This window comes from Eretmochelys imbricata, chromosome 3, assembly GCF_965152235.1.
Source record: "Eretmochelys imbricata isolate rEreImb1 chromosome 3, rEreImb1.hap1, whole genome shotgun sequence".
NCBI lineage: Eukaryota > Metazoa > Chordata > Testudines > Cheloniidae > Eretmochelys > Eretmochelys imbricata.
In genome coordinates this window covers 91368903-91388886 of record NC_135574.1, presented here as the reverse complement: position 1 = coordinate 91388886, position 19984 = coordinate 91368903, and the positions used below count along the sequence as shown (strand labels likewise).

The following is a 19984-nucleotide window of genomic DNA, read 5'->3' as shown; positions in this document are numbered from 1 at the left end:
TCATGAACTATGGCTCACTTCAACAGCTGCATTCAGTGGAAAATACAATGAGGAGATTTATATACACCCAGAACATGAAAAAATGGGTGTTATCATACACACTGTAAGGAGCGTGATCACTTCAGATGAGCTATTACCAGCAGGAGAGCGGGGGGGAGGGGGACCTTTTGTAGTGATAATCAAGATGGGCCATTTGCAGCAGTTAACAGGAACCTCTGAGGAACAGTGGGGGGTTGAGGGGGGGAAATAAACATGGGGAAATAGTTTTACTTTGTGTAATGACCCATCCACTCCCAGTCTCTATTCAAGCCTAAATTAATTGTATCCTGTTTGCAAATTAATTCCAATTCAGCAGTCTCTCTTGGAGACTGTTTTTGAAGCCTTTTTGTTGTAATATTGCAACCTTTAGGTCTGCAATCGATTGACCAGAGAGATTGAAGTGTTCTTTGACTGTTTTATGAATGTTTCAGAGTAGCAACCATGTTAGTCTGTATTCGCAAAAAGAAAAGGAGTACTTGTGGCACCTTAGAGACTAAGCAATTTATTTGAGCATAAGCTTTCGTAAGCTACAGCTCACTTCATCCGATGAAAGCTTATGCTCAAATAAATTGGTTAGTCTCTAAGGTGCCACAAAGTACTCCTTTTCTTTTTATGAACGCTATAATTCTGGACATCTGATTTGTGTCCATTTATCCTTTTACGGAGAGGCTGTCCAGTTTGACCAAACCAGTTTGACCAGACTGACCAACTGGACAGTCTCTACGTAAAAGAATAAATGATGATCTGACTGGGGAGACTCTGGGGCTCTACACTCTGGCTGGTGAGAACATCTACTTTAACAGTTCCAAGCCTGCTAAAAGAACAGAAGCACTTGTAGCACCTTAGAGACTAACAAATTTAATTGAGCATAAGCGTTTGTGGGCTACAGCCCACTTCATTGGCTGCATAGAATGGAACATGTAGTAAGATTTACATATGTACACACACACACAGAGCTAAGTTGGAAAAAGAAAAGGAGTACTTGTTCAACCTTAGAGACTAACGTACAGATAAGGTGGAAGTTAACTAATTAGCCTCTCACAGTTTGTATGGTAACTTCCACCTTATCTGTATGTGTATATATATAGATCTTACTATATGTTCCATTCTATCATCAAACAAACGTTAGTAATAAATGTTAGTCTCTAAATTAGCCACAAGTCCTCCTGTTCTTTTTGCGGATACAGATTAACATGACTGCTACTCTGAAAACTGCTAAAACTGACGGTTACTTACTGTTGGGGACAAGTTTAAAACATTTTAAGCAGAACTGTTCAAATTCATTTAAAACGATATTTTTTTTAAAAACCCTCTATTCCTTTACCGACCATCATGATTGCCTCTGCTGGACGTCTCGTTCTTCCTTCAATTCCCGCCCCCCTCGGGTCTCCTCTTCTTCTCCCAGCACGACAGCTCGGACTATTTTTATTTCTGCAACGGTTCAGATTACTACCCTCCCTGCAATCGGAGGAGAGCCTGGCTCCTGGGGGGGGGAGGAATGAACAGGGGTAAAAGACACCGGCTGAACGATCGCGGGGGGGGGGGGGGCGTGGGGAGAGAGAGAAGCGATGCGCATCGGGGGCTTGCCCTGGCAGGGCTCAGCACCAGCTCACCCCGCGGCCCGGGGAACAACCCAGGGCCACCCGAGAGGCCCAGCGCGGCTCCCCCTCCAGCTCCCCGGCTAGTAGCACAAACTGCCCCCTGGCAGAATCTCCTCTCTGGGCTGCAGCCTGTGCCTCTACCCCGGCCCCGCGGGCCGCTCCCGGGCTCGCTCTGCGCCGCCTGCTGGGGGAGGCTCTCTCCTTCTCACGCTGCTCCCAGGCACGTTTCCGGCTGGCTGGGCCCCTCTCGCCGGCAGCCGGCCCGGGCGGGGAGCGGAGGGGGCGGGACGGAGCCGCTTCTCCTGCCGGGTGAGGGTGGCCGCTCAGGGTCGCTGCCTCGGTGCAGCGCGGCGGCTGCCTGCGAGAGCCCGGCTCGGGAGGCGGCGGCGGCGGCAGGTAACCCCGGCGGGGTAGGAGAGCGAGCGGCCCGCGGGGGCCGGCGCTGGAGCAGGGGCCCCAGTGAGGGGCACTGCCCGCGCCGCAGGAGCTGCGGGGAGAAACTTTGCGGCTGGGAGTTCCCCGTTCCCCGGGGCTGGCCCGGCCCGGCGCCACGTGCCGCGCTCCGCGGCCCCAGCCCCCCAGGGGCCGGCGGGATTGGCTGCCCTGGCCCAGGGAGGTGGGGCTGCGAGGTTCCCGCGCCGCCGCCGTGTGCCCCCTGCCTGCGGCGGGGGAGACGCCCCTCAGGCCTCGCTGCGTCTTCGGCCCCTTTCTCTCACATTTGTGTGCGCGCCCGTGCCCGCAATGCGCTGGGGGCTGCGCGGACACAAAGGCAGGCCTGCCCCCCCCGGGGCGGGGGTAAGGCTGCCTCGCTTCTTCAGCCCCTTCTTTTCCATTTCCCTGGTAACGGTAGTCACAGCTGGACAGGCCTGAGCGGGCTGGGGCTCCTGAGTCCCCGGTGATGGCACTTGGGGGTTGCGCACTTTGTAGCTTCTGTGGGTTGAGCTCCTTGCACATACCAGCGGTTCCTTGTGTCTCTTCATTTCCCCCCTGCAAGTTTCATGTGTGCCACCCTCCCATCCCCCGCTATGTCATGGACTCCCTGCACCCCTGCTTCACACACACACACCCTCTTTAGGACTCTGTATGCCCCCTATTTCATCTTCCCCATACCAGCATCCCCCATTGTTCCCCCCCTTACTAGGGTCTCTGTGTGCCCTCCATTCCCCCCCCCCCATTTGCCCCTTCCCCCTATGTCAGTGGCTCTTTATGTGACCCCATTCCCTCTCATGGCAGGACCCTTCATTCCTCCTCCCATAGCAGGGGCTCTGTGTGCATTCTCTATTCCCCCACCCACCCCCCATTCTGATTGGATGTGGCATTCAAAAGTTATCACTTTACACATTCACAGAGAAATGGCATCATGCTGAATGGAGGACCTCACTACACTCAGCCAATCAAAGAACATATTTATGTTACGTATGTTCTGTCCGTTAGGAAGTTTAGAAATAGGAATGTCACAGGAACCACAGACCACCTGGTCTTTATAAAAAAAAAAAAAAAGTTTTAATTAGTTGGTAGTTTGTTGGTTGCCCAAAAGTCATTTATACTTAAGCAAACAAAAACTCACTGATATTTGTTCCATTCACACTGACTCAAAGGAAAACATTCCAAATTCTAAACTTCATAGATGGTAAACTTGAGCAAGAGAAGGTTCCTGCTTCTTTGCAAGTTGCTACTATAACAGGTTTATTATGTAATTATAGTTTATTATTTATATTTCAGTAGCACCCAGAATGTGTTAGGCATTATCTACAAATATAGAGAAGACAAATATAGTCGCAGCCCTGAGGAAGTCAATCCCGCAAACGTGCCCATGCTTGACTTTATGCATGTGAATAGTCCCATTGTAGTTAAATTTGTAAAAGGCCCTAGGGCTAATGAGAGGCACTTAATAGAAATTGAAATAAATATCTTAAATTTTCATTGATGTCAATGAGAGTTTTCACTGAGTAAGGTGTGTGAACTAAGACTCTTAGCTAAAGATAATATGCATGATTGCCATATGGTATTTTTTATTCATAATTTTCCAAGCAAACTATCTTTATCCCAGTTTAACAATTTTTTGTCATGGCATATAATGTACTTAGTGTAAAATAGTTTACATTGTTCACTTGTGACCCTAACAAAAATATTCTTTAAAAAAAACCTGATTTTTAGTTTTTGAGATCTTTAATTAAGTTTTTTCCCTTTTACAATTATAGGTTCAATATGCTATTAAATGCTGACCAAGTAAACCTAACTGGACAAGTGTTTGAATCCTATGTTTTGGAACATCACAGGAATGACATCTTGCGTATCTTAAGGGAAAGAGATGATGAGGGACATTACCCAGTCGTTGTTGATGCCCTCACTCTTTTTGAGACCAACATGGAGATTGGAGAATATTTCAATGCATTTCCAAATGAAGTGCTCCCTATTTTTGATAATGCATTGCGCAGGGCAGCCATGACAGCTCTGCAGTCTGCTTCCCAGGCTCATGATTTTAGCATTAAGCAGAATCTTCATGCCAGAATATCAGGTGAGTCATTGAGGTGTGTAATTCCATGAGATGTTGTGGATTAATGTTTTATTAACAAAGGGTAGTATTCACCAGAGAATTGGGTGCCGCCTAACCCTGTAGGCACCTAAAGTTCCTAAAGACTGAGCAGTCCACTGGTTAGGGCTCAGAGACCCATGTTCCATTCTCTCTGCTTCCCATCAGGCAGAGCGGGGATTTGAACCTAGGTCCACACCTCCTGGGTGAGTGCCATAACCAATGGGCCAAAGATTATACGGGGCACCAGCACTACTTCCTCTTCCTCAGTTTTTCCTGAAAAAGGATGTAGGTGCCTAACTTCAGGAGACGGTTCCCAGCTGTGGATCCCAAACAGAGATGATGCCTCCTTCTGGCCAAGAGTTAAGCACCTAATTCCCTTTGAGGGGTGCCACTTAGGCCACACCCCTCTCCTCAGCATTTCCTATTGGGTAGCTTCGGCGGCTGCTTGAACAACATGCTGGCTTTTGTGTATCCCATTCTTAGGGGCCTAACTCTCCCCATATATTATATAAGGAGCCTTGGCACCTAATTCAGGGTTTTGAATTCCACTGGGCAGCAGAGCAATGTAACACTGAGCATTGCAGTGCCTTAATCTTCCTTGTTCATCCCACCTTAAAAGTTCCAGTGTACTCTATTTGCCAGGAACTAGTGCAGTGCCTGGTGGGAAAAATTACTGTCCTTTGTGTTTTTATTTTTGCAATTTTGATATGTAAGGAACAATAAGGAGTTTAAGTATATGAGAAACAAAAGAAATCCTAGCAATGAAAAGAGCCTCTATTAGATGCAGATGGCAAAATGGTTAATGATTCAGAAAAGGCAGATGTGTTCAATAAATATTTCTGTTCTGTATTTGAACAGAAGCAGGATGATGTGCTTTGTTCAAAGGAGAATGATAAATAAATTCCAGACTACTGATAAGTATGGAGGATGTTAAACAACATCTACTAGGGATAAACATTTCTAAAAGAGCAGGCCTGGATAGCTTGCACCAAGAGACCTAAAAGAGCTGTCTGAGGAGATCTCTTGCCTGCTGATGTTCATTTTTAATAGTTCTTGGAATACCAGGGAAATTCCAAAAGACTGGAATAGTGCTAATGTTGTGCCAATATTCAAAAAGCTTAAGTGGGATGACCTGGAGAACTATAGGCTGGTTAGCCTGACAACAATCTGGGGGAAAATAATGGAAAAGCTGAAATGGGATATTGTTAAAAAATTAAAAGCTAGGAATATAATTAATGCCAGTTAACATGTTTTTATGGAAAATAAGTCTTGTCAAACAAACCTGATTTCATTCTTGGATGAGATTACTAGTTTGATAAAGGTAACTACATAGTTGTAATATACTTTATATTTCTGTAAGGTGATTGACTTAATACTCATGAAATTCTAATTAAAATTAGCACTATAAAATGTCAATAGAACACATATTAAATTATTATGAACTGGCTAATTGACAGATCTCAGTAGTTGTTAACAGGGAAACATCATCAAATGGTGTTGCTAGTGAGCTTCTGTAGGGATCAGTATGAGGCTTGACATGGTTTGAGATTTTCATCAGTGATCTGTAAGTAAATATAAAATCATTGCTGATTAAATTTGCAGATGGCACGAAGATTGACAGGATGGTGAATAATGGTGGGAATGGGTCAGTGCAGAGGGATCCGTATGCTGGGCCCATTCAAACAAAACACATTTTAATATAGCCAAAGGCAAACTTACACATCTCAGAACAAGGAATGCAGGCCATAACAACAGCATGGGGGATTGTATCCTGGAAAGCAGTGACTCTGAAAAGGATTTACTGGACGTGCTCAACATGAGCTCCCAGTGTGATGCTATGGCAAAAAGGCCTAATGCAATCCTTGCATGTGTAAACAGAGAAGTAGCAAGTACGAATCAGGTGGTGATTTTACCTCCATATATGAAAATGGTGCAACTGATATTGGAATACTCTCTACAGTTCTGGTATCCACATTTTAAAAAGGATGTTGAAAAACTGGAGAAGGGTGTAGAAAAGAGCCACAAACATTATGTCAGGGCTGGAGAAAATGCCTAGCAGTGAGTAACTTAAAGAGTTCAGTCTGTTTAGTGTAGCTACAAGAAGCTTCAGAGATGGCTTAATTATGGTGTATAAATTCCTTCATGGGGAGAAAACACTAGGTACTAAAGGGTTCTTTAATCTAACAGAGAAAGGAGTAACAAGGATCAGTAGCTGGAAGTTGAAGCCAGACAAATTCAAATTGGAAATAAATTTTTAACAGTGAGGGTAATTAACCATTGGCGCAAACTACCAACGGAATTGGTGAATTCTCCATCTCCTGATGTCTTCAGATCAAGAATGGACGCCTTTCTGGAAGATATGCCTTAGCCAAACACAAGTTATGTTTTAGTCAAACACACGTTACTGCACTCAGTGCAGGGGTAATTGGAGGAAATGTAGTGTCCTGTAATCTACAGGAGGTCAGACTAGATGATCTAATAATCCCTTCTGGCCTTAAACTCTGTGAATCTATGAGAGTCAATAGAGAACTGCTGTTTGTCTAAGAAAAGCCGAAAATGTAGTCCTCGTTAACAAAGCCAAAGAAACCCCCAACACAATTTGCAACAAACCAGTGCTGCTTCTATAAAGCCCTGCATGAGAGAACAGAAAGCTTTCACAAGATAAAAGGCTTGGTTACAATTAAAGGAGCATTATTTGAAATTCTCAAGACCAGTGCAGAGAAAGAAAGTTGTTATAATTACGGTTTTTTATTTGTGTTACAGTTATAATATTAAACTTGATTTAGGTAAAATTATATTAATACATATAAAATCTCTTGGAAAAAAATTACATTATTTGAACTACTGAATTATAAAGACAAATGTACTGTATCAAATAGAATATGGTCTACAACAGCTAGTAAGATGGAGGTGGGGATGGAAACTGAGGAACAGATGAGTATAATGATAATCTAAGGTCTTAATGTGTGGAGCTCATTTTAGGATCAGGGCTTAAACCAAAACTTGTGTATTTATTTGTAGTACTGGGACAGGCGAGTCTAGGCTGACCCATAATTAAAGGCCTGCCCCTTCAATTGAAAGTGAGGAACCAATAAGTCCTGGCTGAAATTTATTGCTGGGAACAACAAAGGAGAAAACAGAACAGGAGTGAGGATAAAGGTTGAAAATCAGGGTTTCAGAGGAGGCACCAAACAGAGAACCTGGAACAGCACTCTCCGCTACTGCTCCTCAAAGGTGTCTGAGGAGTCAATGGATGCTGCCCAGAGGAGCTGTGCCCAGAGGCATGAGCAGACAAGGGACTAGTAATATAACCTACAGTTGCAGAGCACCCTCCTGTCTAGTATTGTCCTCCTGGTATGATGGATGGCCATCTTGGCCAGTGCCAGGATGAAGTTGACAAGAAGGTCCCGCAACATTGTGGGACCACAGATCGGGTATGCAAACATCAGGGAGGTGCAGGGAAAAGTGCAACCAGAACCTCAGTAGGAGAGGAGGATGCAACCTGGTGCACTATGTGTTCTCTCGCCGCAGAAGGGACAGATATTTAGGGAGTCTGTGAACTGTGCCAGGTACATGCCCATGCTCATGGCTCCATGGAGGAGCTTGCAACTAATATCCCCAGTGGGTCATAGAACCAGAGTGAAGTACAGACTGGCCCACCAGAGTTCCTCTCCCTCTGCAGGCAGTAACAGGTCTCGCCATTTGGTGAGGAGGTGAGACACAAGGGTGAGGAAGTGGATGGTTTGAAGAACGAGTGTGTACAGATGTTTTCTGGCATGTCTTGGAGGCAAACTGGCTAAATGTCATTCAGGCAACTCAGGCGGCCCGTTGGGGGTGACCGGGGAAGCTTGCAGTCCTGATGCTGAGTTGTGGAGGGCCAGGAGCAAAGAATGGGCGGGGAGCACCATCCCGCAGGACCTTCTTGAGGAAAGTGGGAGAAGCAAGAGGCAAGGCTGTCCTCGCCTACTGCAACAAATGACAGCAGACACACAGGGTGGGCAGCCCCACGTGCTGGCCACGCACCGCAAGGTCCACCCAGTCCTTCAGATAGTCCAGAAGGTCTCTGGTTCTGGTGTCACCAGCCAGGACTGTCCTCTGACACCAATCAAGACTCCATCCCCTGCACATTTATATGGGGGTTATGTAGCAGGGGGTCTGTGAGCAGGTCCTCCACCTCAGTGGCCACTATGGACCTGGTTGCTGACACTAGCTGCCAGGTCCTGAGGAGGTCCTGGTATAAGACTTGCAGCTCAGAGAGATCTCAGGGGAGAAAGGTGCATGCCCAAATAGAGCAGTAGACCCACACCCCACCGGACGACATGGTGCATGGGTGAAAGGAAGACTGCCTGTCACCTGTCCTCAACCATCAGACCAGAGCTCTTAACCCAGTTGTCTAAGGCAGAGAAGGCTGCTGAACAGATGGTTTGACAAGCCTCCACCCACAGCAGGTCTCTCAGGTCTTGGGTCACAAGGAGCACATTGTCAGCATACACCAAAAGGCCCACCCACAAGTCTGTCTCCCAAAGCATCAACCCCGTCATCCTGTTGCATAGGAGGCAGAGGAAGGGCTCAATAGTGATGGTATAGACCTGCTCAGACAGTGAGCAGCCCTGATGCACCCCGCAACGAAAGGTGACAGGTTCAGTGAAGCCCCAGTTGAGCTTGACCAGACACTCCACAGAGGCCTACAGCACCTGTAGAAACCCCATGAAGTGGGGTCTGAAGCCAAACGCCAGCAGAGTACCTGTGAGATATCTGTGATCCATCCTGTCAAATGCCTTCTCTGGTCCAGGGACAGGAGGATGAGTGACAGACCATCCCTGAGTGCTAGCTGGAGTAGGTCCCAGACCAGATAGTTTGTCAAAAATAATCCAGCCGGGGATGGTCTAGGTCTGGTCAGGGTGGTTCGTTCCTGCTAGCATAGACCCCAACTGCAGTGAGATGGCTTTCACTATGACTTTGTTGTCTGTGTTGAGGAGCGAAACTGGGAGCCAATTCCTGAGGTCGTGGAGGTCCCTCTATTTAGGCAACAGGGTGACCATGGCCTGCCTACACTATAGGGAGAGAACCCACTCCCCAAGGACTCAGCCCAGATAGTTGCGAGGTCTGGGCTGATCACTTCCCAGAATGTGTGGTAGAACTCCAGAGTCAGCCCGTCAGTCCCTGGAGATTTGTTGATGGGGATCAGACAGAGGGCCTCCAAGAACTCGACCAGAGTGAGAGGTTACTCTAACCAAACCTGGTCCCCTGCACTGACTGTAGAGAGTTCATCCCAGAGGCATCAGCATCTATTGGATGCAGGGAGAAAAGGCTGACATAAAAGGCCTTGGCCCTTTCCCGCATCTCAATCGACCCTATGAGACTCTGTGAGAGGTGTGCCATCGTCCACCAGGAGGCTCGTGGAATGCTTTTTGGCTCCCCTCTTTTTCTCCAGGGTATAGAAGAAGCAGGAGTCGCAATCCATTTCCTGAAGATACTTGATGCGGGATCAAACAGAGGCACCCAGGGCCCTGAGCTCATCACATTTTTCCTGACACACTTTGCAGAGGGATGGATTCCTGGGGCAAGAGGCCAGGTGCCTCTTCAGTTCCAAAACCTCCTGCTCCAACTGTTCTAATGCCACATCCCACCGCTGGCTGGCCCCTCGGGTGTAGTCATGGCAGAAGAGCTGGTCACATACCTTCCCCACATCCCAGCATTTCTGTGCTGAGGGAAAGGCATGCCTCTGGCTCCTCCAAGCCAGCCAGAACTCCTGGAAGGATGCTGCAAAGTCCACATTCTCCAACAGACTATTAATTGCAATGCCAGTAGGCTGGCTCCAGCTGCTCAGGTGTTAGCGACGCCATTATGTCCACCAGATGGTGGTCCAAGAATGGGTCCAGCCTGATGCAGGAGGTATGGGCCCAGCAAGATGTGAAATCAAGAAATGTAAATGCAGTCCAACTGGGAGTGGCACAATTGAATGTCCTCCACCCATACGTAAGTGAAGGTGGTGGAGTTGTCCGGGTGGTTGTCTAACCAGGGAGTAATGGTTGACAATCTCTCTGAGAACGTCCAGGGTGGCCTAGCACTTCTCTATCCCGAGGTGGTCCTGTGCTTCCACGGTAGTGTTAAAATTTACGTTCAGGATCAGGCACTTATGAAGATCCAGAGAGCTGAGGAAGACAGATGCCTGCTGATAGAACTGCAGTGGCTCTGGGCCCATTATGTTAACCAAGAAAAGCCTGTGTAGGAGTCAGGAAATTCCATGAGTATGCACCTAGTTTCAGATGCATTCTTTCATTGGTGTGGGGAAGCACTGTTTGCACCTCAACCCTTTATGAAAGTAGCAGGGTGTACAGCAGAGAGTGGTTAGTTGATACTACTACTTCATTCCTCTCTAGCCCTTCAGCAGCATGGCTATTGCAGGTGCTTTAGTACAATTCAGGTACATGGTTAAAAGATGGTTGGGGCTACAAGACAGAGTTATATTTTAATCAATTTGGGGATAGTTTATCTGCATTGTAACTCGTCTGACACTATTGATTTTTGTAGTGCAGATGGGATCTTATCTAAACTGCTCACTTTAAAAGCAAAATACACCGTTGGAAGAAATTATCAGTAATAAAAGAACATTTCATCCTTTTTGTCACAATGTACTGTCCTTTCTATTGACACTAAATTTGTTGTCAAGGTGTTGATATTGAAAGCAATGTCATGCATGATTACTTGAAGTTGGTTACTCCTAGAAGCCAGGAGTTAGTGGTTTTCTATGTTGGCCAAGTGTGATTGCAAAAGTTACTAAAATATTAGTGTTCTGCCTCGAGAACTCCTGGCCTTTGAGCTAAGGGTTTCAGTTTCCCATTACACAGAGTGATATCAGGCCTGAGGTGCTTATGATAGTTTCCAAGAAGATATCACTCTGATATAAATATATACTGTACTGAAATCCATCAATTTCTTAATATAAGATTTTGAATGTTGGTTTATTTCTTAATAAAAAATTGCTGAAGCATTTATCAGCTGTTAGTAGTATCAGACAGAGTTAAAGTTTATTAATTAATATGTTGTTATATAAACCTATGTCCCTGGATTTTGATGGTATATGTTTACTTAATCTTTCAGTAGTGTCAAGTTAGAAGAATCAGTTATACAATATACAGTATCTGGTGTTTCACCCCACTAAACCTTGTTTCAAAAAGTTATCATCATTATACACACGTGCATTCAGGAATGTAATCTGAATTGTGATTCTGTCTTTCATAATCCTAGCAAAAAATAAAACAATTTGCCACCCATTTTACAATTTATGCAAACTTTATACAACTATTAATTTTGTGATATAAAAGGGATACATGGCCTCTTTCTTACCAGTTCAAAGTCATGAAATGTGATGTAGCTTCCTTTTTCTAAACCAATTTTCTGATTGCACTTGCACACCTCCTTTCTTTATAATGACCATCTTTTTTTACTCGTTGTGCTACGGGATTACAGATTACGCTACCAAAGAAGTAGTGGATGCTATAGGAGTCAAATAATTTTTGGATAGACCATACCTACAGAAGGCTGATTATTGCTCTAGGAATAAAAATGATGGGCTACATGGATTAAAGATTCTTTCAGCCTAATTTCCTAAGGATGCTATCTTCCATTAAATGGGCATAAGGGACTAGAAACGTTTTGATTTGTGGGGTTTCTCTTCATTCTTCCAAAGTGGGTCAGTAGGGCACTGCCTTCCTCCCGCTATGGAAGGGGCAGGGGTTACAGCCCTGACCACAGTGGAGAATATAGTTTCTCATTTAACCAAAGAAATAAATGTTCTTGAATAGAAGAAGGATGTCTAGGAATCCAAAACTGGGTGAAAGCCTCTTTCTCCCTTGGGTGGAGGAGGGAGTGAGAGCACCATGGCATATGCACTGGTTTGGGTCAGGTGGGATGAGAGAAGCTGCACTCAGCCGCACAGATCCCCTCTGCTTTAGGGGGAATTAAAAGATAAACTTGTCTATCTGAAGTTTTGCATTTTGCAAATATGAATGCATAAGATTTCCTTTCACTGCAAATCTGTTCATGGATGAGGGACTTTTTGCTTAATTACCATTAGCCTAAACACCAGTATGTGCTCAGTAGCAAAGCATATATGTAAAGTTGAACCTATAATGCTATTACTAACATACTAAAACCTACTCAAGGACACATGTATACCTCAGGCAAAGAGTTTGGGAAACAAAGTAAAATGAATGGATTGGAGTCTCTGTATTGCTCAAAATACATTAATTTCCTTCCAAATCTAGTCTCTCTCTCTCTCTCTGCCCTACTGATGCTCACTCAGACAGTCATGCCACAAAGATGTACAGTAGCCAGCTGAAGTGCTACAGCTTTCTCCCTGGTGACAGATGTGCTATGCTTTATGAAGGTCATAGAATTCATGCCCGTTACTAGAAAAAATTATGCCAAAGACAAAATTATAAGGAAATACATTGCTCTCCAGTGTTCCAAAGAAGCGGGGAGGGGAAAGTCTGTCACAGTTACACAGTAATTACTCACTTTACTGTGTAATATTAAAGAAAATAGTAACTTCCTGGGAGGCAGCTATTAGTGTTATCACATATCAAGTATTATAAAGTGCATTTATTTTTGTAAAGGAGTTGTAGGCTGTTGAGGTACATTAATCTTCCTAGCTAAGGATTTTGTCCTGCATGGTTCTGAATGCCTTATGGCCAATTGAATGGAGGGCTCAGCACTGGCTCTTAGGGTAGAACTAGAGCAGGGCAAATACTGCAAAAAATGTACTATGACTATTCATTTGAATTTATAAGTGAACATGCTTCAGGTGTGTTCATAACTCCTTTGTATTTGTTTTCTGTCAGCTTTCCTGAAAGTGAGTTTTACTAGTATTGATCCTAGAGGAAAGAGAATTTTAAGGTCAGATGCTCAGGATGTAAATTTTAAATTTGCTTATCTTGAGGATTCACACCAGATTATGAGTTATGCTGGTTTAACCAGGAAAACAATACTATATGATTTATATGGCTGATATCGGATAAGCAGCAAATTTGATATTTCAAATAGGAAGTCATAGAAGGTGATAAATGAAAGTCATAGAGTAAATGAAACTCACTAAAAGGTCATCAAATAATTTCAGTTAATAGATTCATTTGAGAAAAATCCATGAAAAGGAGAAAGAAAAAACCCTCAAATCAGTCACAATAAATTACTGCTTAGCTTTTGGTCAGAATAGGATTGTAATGCTGTTATATTTTCTCTCCGTGTTAATTCTCTTCTGTGTTTTGATATTTGTGACTAGTATGTCAGATTAATGAAATGTCCATGGATGCTATTCATATCTGTCTTTCTCTCCTTTTCCAGTTGAGAAAACATCTTTGTACCATACACTGCTAGTGGAGATACATTTCATGTTTATAAACTTAGACTTGTGGTCTTAATAATGTCTGTATTTTTATTTAACAGGTTTGCCTGTTTGCCCTGAGCTAACCAGAGAACGTATCCCTAAAACCAGAGATGTGGGTCACTTTTTGTCCATTACTGGAACTGTTATTCGTACCAGTCTAGTGAAAGTCCTGGAGTTTGAACGGGATTACATGTGTAACAAGTGCAAGCACGTTTTTGTGGTCAAAGCAGATTTTGAGCAGTACTATGCTTTCTTCCGTCCATCAACTTGCCCTAATGGAGAAGGCTGCAATTCATCTAAATTCACTTGTCTCTCAGGAACGTCCTCTGTTCCCACCAGCTGCAGAGACTATCAAGAAATCAAAATTCAGGAACAGGTAAACAAAAAAATAGAGGGAAGAGGAGGAATAAAATAAATGAATCATGTGGAAAAATAAATTATGCTAGTAAAAGTACTATGGACTTTGTTGCTAGTGTAAGCAAGTGCAACCCTAATAGAGCTATACCTGCTTATGCCAGTGATGAATTGTTCCCTTGTAACTAGTAAAAGATTTGTTAACATTCTACTGTAAGTGGAAAAGCTGTATAAACCCTTTACTGTTATTTAAAACAATTGCCCGGGTGAGAGGAAAGCTACCAGACACCATTATCCGGTAATTCCAAAAGTTCAAGATAAAGAGCTAGAAAAATGAATATCCACAGAAACACCCATGCAAGTTTATTCCATTTGCTATATGACTGTTATTTGAAGTCATTTTTATGCATCATAAGAAATACTTACAGCCAATGCATGGATTAAATTAGGGTGTTCATAAATTAAGTACTAAGTGTGTGTAGTCCATCGGTTCGACGGTGATGTTTTCATGCTCTCTCGTTGTGGATTCTGGAGTGACTCTGAAGTCCAAAGCGTGACGCGCAAGCTCGTGAGCAGATCGGGCAGACAAAGTCATTGGTGAGTGTCTGGGTAGCTATAGCAGTAATATGGCGCTTTTCCCTTGCAGCTAACAATCGGTTATTTCTGTCCTCTTCAAAGACTTGAAAAGCTCTGATTGCTGTGTGTTGCCAGGCTGATCTATTTAATGCAGCCTTCTCCAGATAATCTGGTTTTATTGCACCAGAGCGTGTGCTGTTCTTGGTGCTGTCCTTGTAGCGCTTTCTGGGGCAGCCTTGATTCCGGTGTCCTTGTACTGATTCTCCGTAGCAAACTTTTTTGGGAGTCGATATTCAGGCATCCTAATGATGTGTCTAACCCAGCATAGTTGGGCTTTTATCAGCATGGCCTCGATGCTTACGGCATTTGACTTTTGGAGAACCTCCAGGTTGGTAATTTTGTCCTGCCAACAGATCCCCATAATGGTGCGCAGAGATCGCATATGGAAAGCCTCCAGCGGTTTGATATGCCATTTGTATGGTGTCCAGGTCTCACAGCCGTAGAGGAGAGATGTGAGCACAAAAGAAATATAAAGTTTTATTTTTGTTGAGAGCGTTATGTTGTGGGATTTCAGGACTTTGTTACGTAACTTTCCTAAGGACTGAGAAGCTTTCTGTATCCTGTTCGTGATCTTTGTCAAGAGATCAATCACTGGAGATGTTGCTGCCGAGATAGGTAAAACTGCCAACTTGCTTTAGTTGGATTCCACTAATGGATATGCTAGGGGATATGGCACAGAGCGGTGAAGATGATTGGTGCAACACCAGTTTTCTTCAGGCTGATTGTGAGGCCAAACAATTTTGATGCTTCAGCAAAGCAATCTACGATACATTGGAGATCTCCCGCTGCGTGTGCTAGAAGGGCACAATCATCTGCAAAGAGTGCTTCTCTTATTGGTAGTTCTGTTGCTTTTGGTTTTGCTTTAAGCCTTGTAAGATTGAAGACTGAACCATTGTGTCTGTATCTGATGTATATGCCTCTGTTGAGCCCATCTGGAGCATGGTTGAGAACTCGAGGGAAGAAGAGGTTGAACAGTACAGGGGCAAGGACCTTGTTTGACTCCATATGAAATGGGAAAGGAGTCAGTAAGATCTCCCTTAAAAAGTACCTGACCTTGTATCGCCTCATGAAATAAACGAGTGATCTTTACCAGTTTGGTGGGCAACCAAGTTTGCTGAGGATCATCCATAATCCTTCTCTATTGACTGTAACAAATGCTTTTTTCAGATCGATGAAAGCACTGACGAGATTCATGTTTTGTTCGATACATTTTTCTTTTATTTGCCTAATACTGAAAATCACATCTATGGTGCTACGACCAGGTTTGAATCTGCACTGAGTCTCAGGTAGATTGGCTTCTGAGACAGATGAAATCAGTCGGTTCAGGAGGACATGAGCAAAGATTTTTCCAGCGACAGATAGGGGAGTTATCCCACGGTAGTTATCACAGACCACTTTGCTGCCTTTATTTTTAAATAAAGGAATAATTGTGGCATCTTTGAAGTCTTGTGGCATTTCTTCACTGTCCCAGATATCGGTAAGGATCTTCTGGAGCGTTGTTAACAGTTTTGGACCCGCAGATTTATATATTTCTGCTGGTATTCCATCTCTGCCCCGAGGACTTTCTTGAGCTCATCAAACTGATTGTCTTTTCTATTTTTTCAAGTGAGGGTGGTAAATCAAGGTGGTGCTGAATAGGCTTTTGAAGTATTAGATTAATAGCATTTGTTTCAGCTGAGGATGGTGTGTTCAGTAACTGGCTGAAATGTTCAGCCCATCTCTGTTCCATGCCAGGTTTGTCTTTGATGACTGTCCTGCCATCAGCCATCATGAGACAACTTGTGCCCACCTTTGAACGTCCATAAACTAGCTTCAAGGAATCAAAGAACTTCTTTGTTTCATTTGTTTCTGCATATATTTGAGTGTCTTCTGCTACCTTCTCCCAACATTTATCTTGTATCAAGCGTAGTTGTCTTTGTGCCTTGTTTTGCAGGTGTTTAAATCTCTCTCTCTTTGAGGAGGACTGAATATCATTTTGCCAGATTTGGAAAGCCTCGTTTTTTTCTTTCAAGAGTACTGTGATTTCCTCATCATTTTCATCAAACCAGTCCTGGTGAGCCCTTTTCTTCCATCCAGGGACGTCAGTTGCAGGCTTTCTATTGTCGCTCTAAATTCCTCCTATGAGACAGGGTTATCACCAAGGTTGGTTTCTAGTGCACTTTGTAGTTTGTCTTGATAGGATGTATAATTTAGTTTAACAATATCCTAACACCCCTTGTGTCACATTGTCGGACAATGATGGAATCTATTAGATGCCATTGTTTGGATCTGGGATGGATCCATGTAGTTTTATATTTGTCTTCCTGTCTGAATATGGTATTTGTAATTGTCAGGCTATGCTCTGTACGCTTGCTTAGGAATAGGAGACCATTTTCGTTAATTTTTCCAGTGCCGTTTTTCCCAATGACACCTTGATAGTTGTTGTTATCTTTAGCTACTCTTGCATTAAAATCTCCTGGGGTGATTAGTTTGTTACTTTGTGGTATTGATGAGAGAGTCGAGATCAGAATAGAACCGTTCCTTAGCATCATCAGGGCGTGTTAAGGTGGTTGCATATGCACTGATGATGGTAGCAAATCATGACTTATTTAGTGGTAACTGGAGTTTCATGAGTCTTTGGTTAATGCCTATTTGAAGGTCTTTGAGACATTGCAATAGTTTGGTCTTAATGGCAATTCCCACTCCATGGATTCTGTCTTTGTCTGGTTATTTTCCCTTCCGAAAGAAGATGTAACTCCCAGCCGGTTCTGTGATAATGCCCTCGCCTGCCAATCTAGTTTCACTGTGTGCTGCAATGTCAATGTCATACTGGGCTATCTCTTTGGAAAGGAGAACTGTTCTTTCAAATTGAGAGGTATCGTCTTTGTCTATCATTGCTGCTTGGAACATCAGGACTATCTGTAGTGCTTTTTTGGTTATCTTTGGCTTTCGACTGCATTGGGGATGATCCACCAGCCACGGTAAGATGGCCGGATTTAATTTGGGCAGGCAGTGTTTGAGGCACCTTTTCTAGTCACTTCACTTAGAAAGGGAGAGCAGTGCAATCCTAAAAAGGACTGCTCTGTCACCAGGGGTGTTGCCGAGCTCTCCTGCTGCCCTTGGGTCAGGGATGGGCGACCAATGTCCCAAGCCACCTGCATGCAGGCTTGTGGCTACGACTACCAGTAATCATCTTCACCTGCCGCTTTGCCACTCCCCCATCACCACAGGACTTTTGAAGAGAGATGTGCATGAATGACGTGTGTGAAGTTGATTAAAATGGGAGAGTCGTTGCACTGGGACAGTCCCATTCTCTTGACTGCTGAAGCTTGGCTCAGTGGCATAAAGACTGTTACAGCTGGAGGCATCTTTAGCTGCAGTGGATAACCATGACTTCTGTAGTGCCCCATTATGCCTTTCGCCTTCCACAATATGTTGCTGCATAATACAATATAAAATATATGTTGTCTATCTAAGGGCTTTGCTATACAAGGAGTTATTTCAGAATCGTTAAACCCGATTAACTCTTCTTGATTAACTCAGTATGCGTACCCTCTTATTCTGAATGAGAGTGCCTTATTCCAAATTAGCTTAATTCACATGGAGTTAATCAGAAATAGTTAATCTACTTTAAATTCCTACACTATCCTATACTGGATTAATCTTCCTGTGTAGATAAACTCTAAACCAACTGTACATTTGTTTTATATGTGGTCACGATACTTGAGATGGCTCCCATGGAACCAATTTAGCCCAGTTATGGCAAATGCCATCTCTATGGGTGCTGCTGCTGCAAGAGCAAATCTGCAGATCTCTACCACTGCCAGTCTGCAGCCAGCTACAAAAATGGTCACTGAACATTTTGCTGCCCAAGGCAACATGCAGTCATTTGTATGATAGTCAGCCCAGAGGGAGTGCCTATGATTGTTGCATAACTGGGGAAGTTATAACAAAAACTCAGTATAATGGGGACATACTTGGTCAGTGCCAAGTGGTTAAGAGATGCTTAACCAAGTGAAAAATAGGTGAAAAATTCTAAGTTCTACAAAATTTGAAAAAAAGAGAAATTTTAGTTAATATTTATATTATTGTATTTTTGTTGAGTACAGTAACTTATTCAGACTTCTTTTAAGTGGCCTCTTCTCTTAATTGGGATGAATTGATGTCCAATTTAAGAGAGCTCTGAGATGTGTGTACGTATACATCGTATATACAAAAATAGAACTGTGTAGAGTGAGAAATGAAAAATATTTTAACAAATTAAGGATAACCAATGACTGCAGAAGTTAAAATATTTCTGATAGCATGTTCCCTATGTTGCATATTCTCTTTATGCTTATTCCAGATTTTTAGTTTTTATTAGAACTTTAATTTTTTCTTTTACTGTGTCGCAAATATCTGCATTGTGAGACAGTTTCATCAGTAGTATGAACCTATTGATATTAATGGAGTTACATCGGGATTAAATTGACTCTGTATATACGATCTGTCCTGTTTAGTGCTGCCAGTAACAAATGTTTCTGCCACCAGTACCCACAGAGATGCAAGTTGCCTGTAGAAATAAAGTAATAGACAAAAATGCAGAAACAACTTCTAGGCCCTGGAGAATGAATTAACCTAAAATTGTAATATGGATGAGCATTTGCTACAAAAGAAGTAGGTACTTCAGATTACTATTCTGTCCGCAGAGTACAATTTAACAATTACAGCAGGGCTTTGTGAGTAACTAGAAAAGAAGTGCTTTATATGGAAATCGCCTGTGACAAGATTGCATAGATTTTGCCTTGGAGGAAAAAAAATACAACAATTACTGATGTACTTGTCAAAATGTATTCTCCTGGTTGTGTTTGATTTGCTTTTCACCTGCTGTTGGTTTAGTCTTTGGGATTTAAGTGTAAACTTCTTTCCGTCCCTGTCAAATCTTGATTAAATACCTTTAGTGAAGTGGCATCTTCCAATATATACAGTTAAGAGGAACTGTTTAATTTTTAAGCAGGCATCAGTGCCTACGGTAAACTTGGTTTATTGAAATCATCCTAAACTAATTTTCAATTAATGTAAAAAAAAGTTCATTTTTTTACAATTACCTTATTTTTGTAGGTTTCAGAGTAACAGCCGTGTTAGTCTATCCGCAAAAAGTACAGGAGTACTTGTGGCACCTTAGAGACTAACAAATTTATTAGAGCATAAGCTTTCATGGGCTACAGCCCACTTCATCAGATGCATAGAATGGAACATATAATAAGAAGATATATATATACGTACAGAGAACATGAAAAGGTGAAATTTGCCACACCAACTCTAAGAGGCTAATTAATTAAGATGAGCTATTACCAGCAGGAGAAAAAAAACTTTTGTAGCGATAATCAAGATGGCCCATTTCAGACAGTTAACAAGAAGGTGTGAGGATACTTAACATGGGGAAATAGATTCAAGTTGTGTAATGACCAG

General features: G+C 43.2%; 1 protein-coding gene across 6 annotated transcripts in view; it reads left to right on the top strand.

Moving 5' to 3' along the window:
- Positions 1-1957: 1957 nt before the first annotated feature.
- MCM9 (minichromosome maintenance 9 homologous recombination repair factor) overlaps positions 1958-19984 on the top strand; it is a 73950-nt gene continuing 55923 nt past the window's right edge. For all 6 annotated transcript variants that reach the window (XR_013345621.1, XM_077812995.1, XM_077812997.1 and 3 more), the window contains exons 1-3: positions 1958-2036; positions 3842-4158; positions 13624-13940. Coding sequence is in view for 5 of the 6 variants with exons in the window: in XM_077812995.1 (XP_077669121.1) it covers positions 3849-4158; positions 13624-13940 (627 nt within the window). In the remaining variant the exon portion in view is untranslated. The remainder of the gene's footprint in view (positions 2037-3841; positions 4159-13623; positions 13941-19984) is intronic.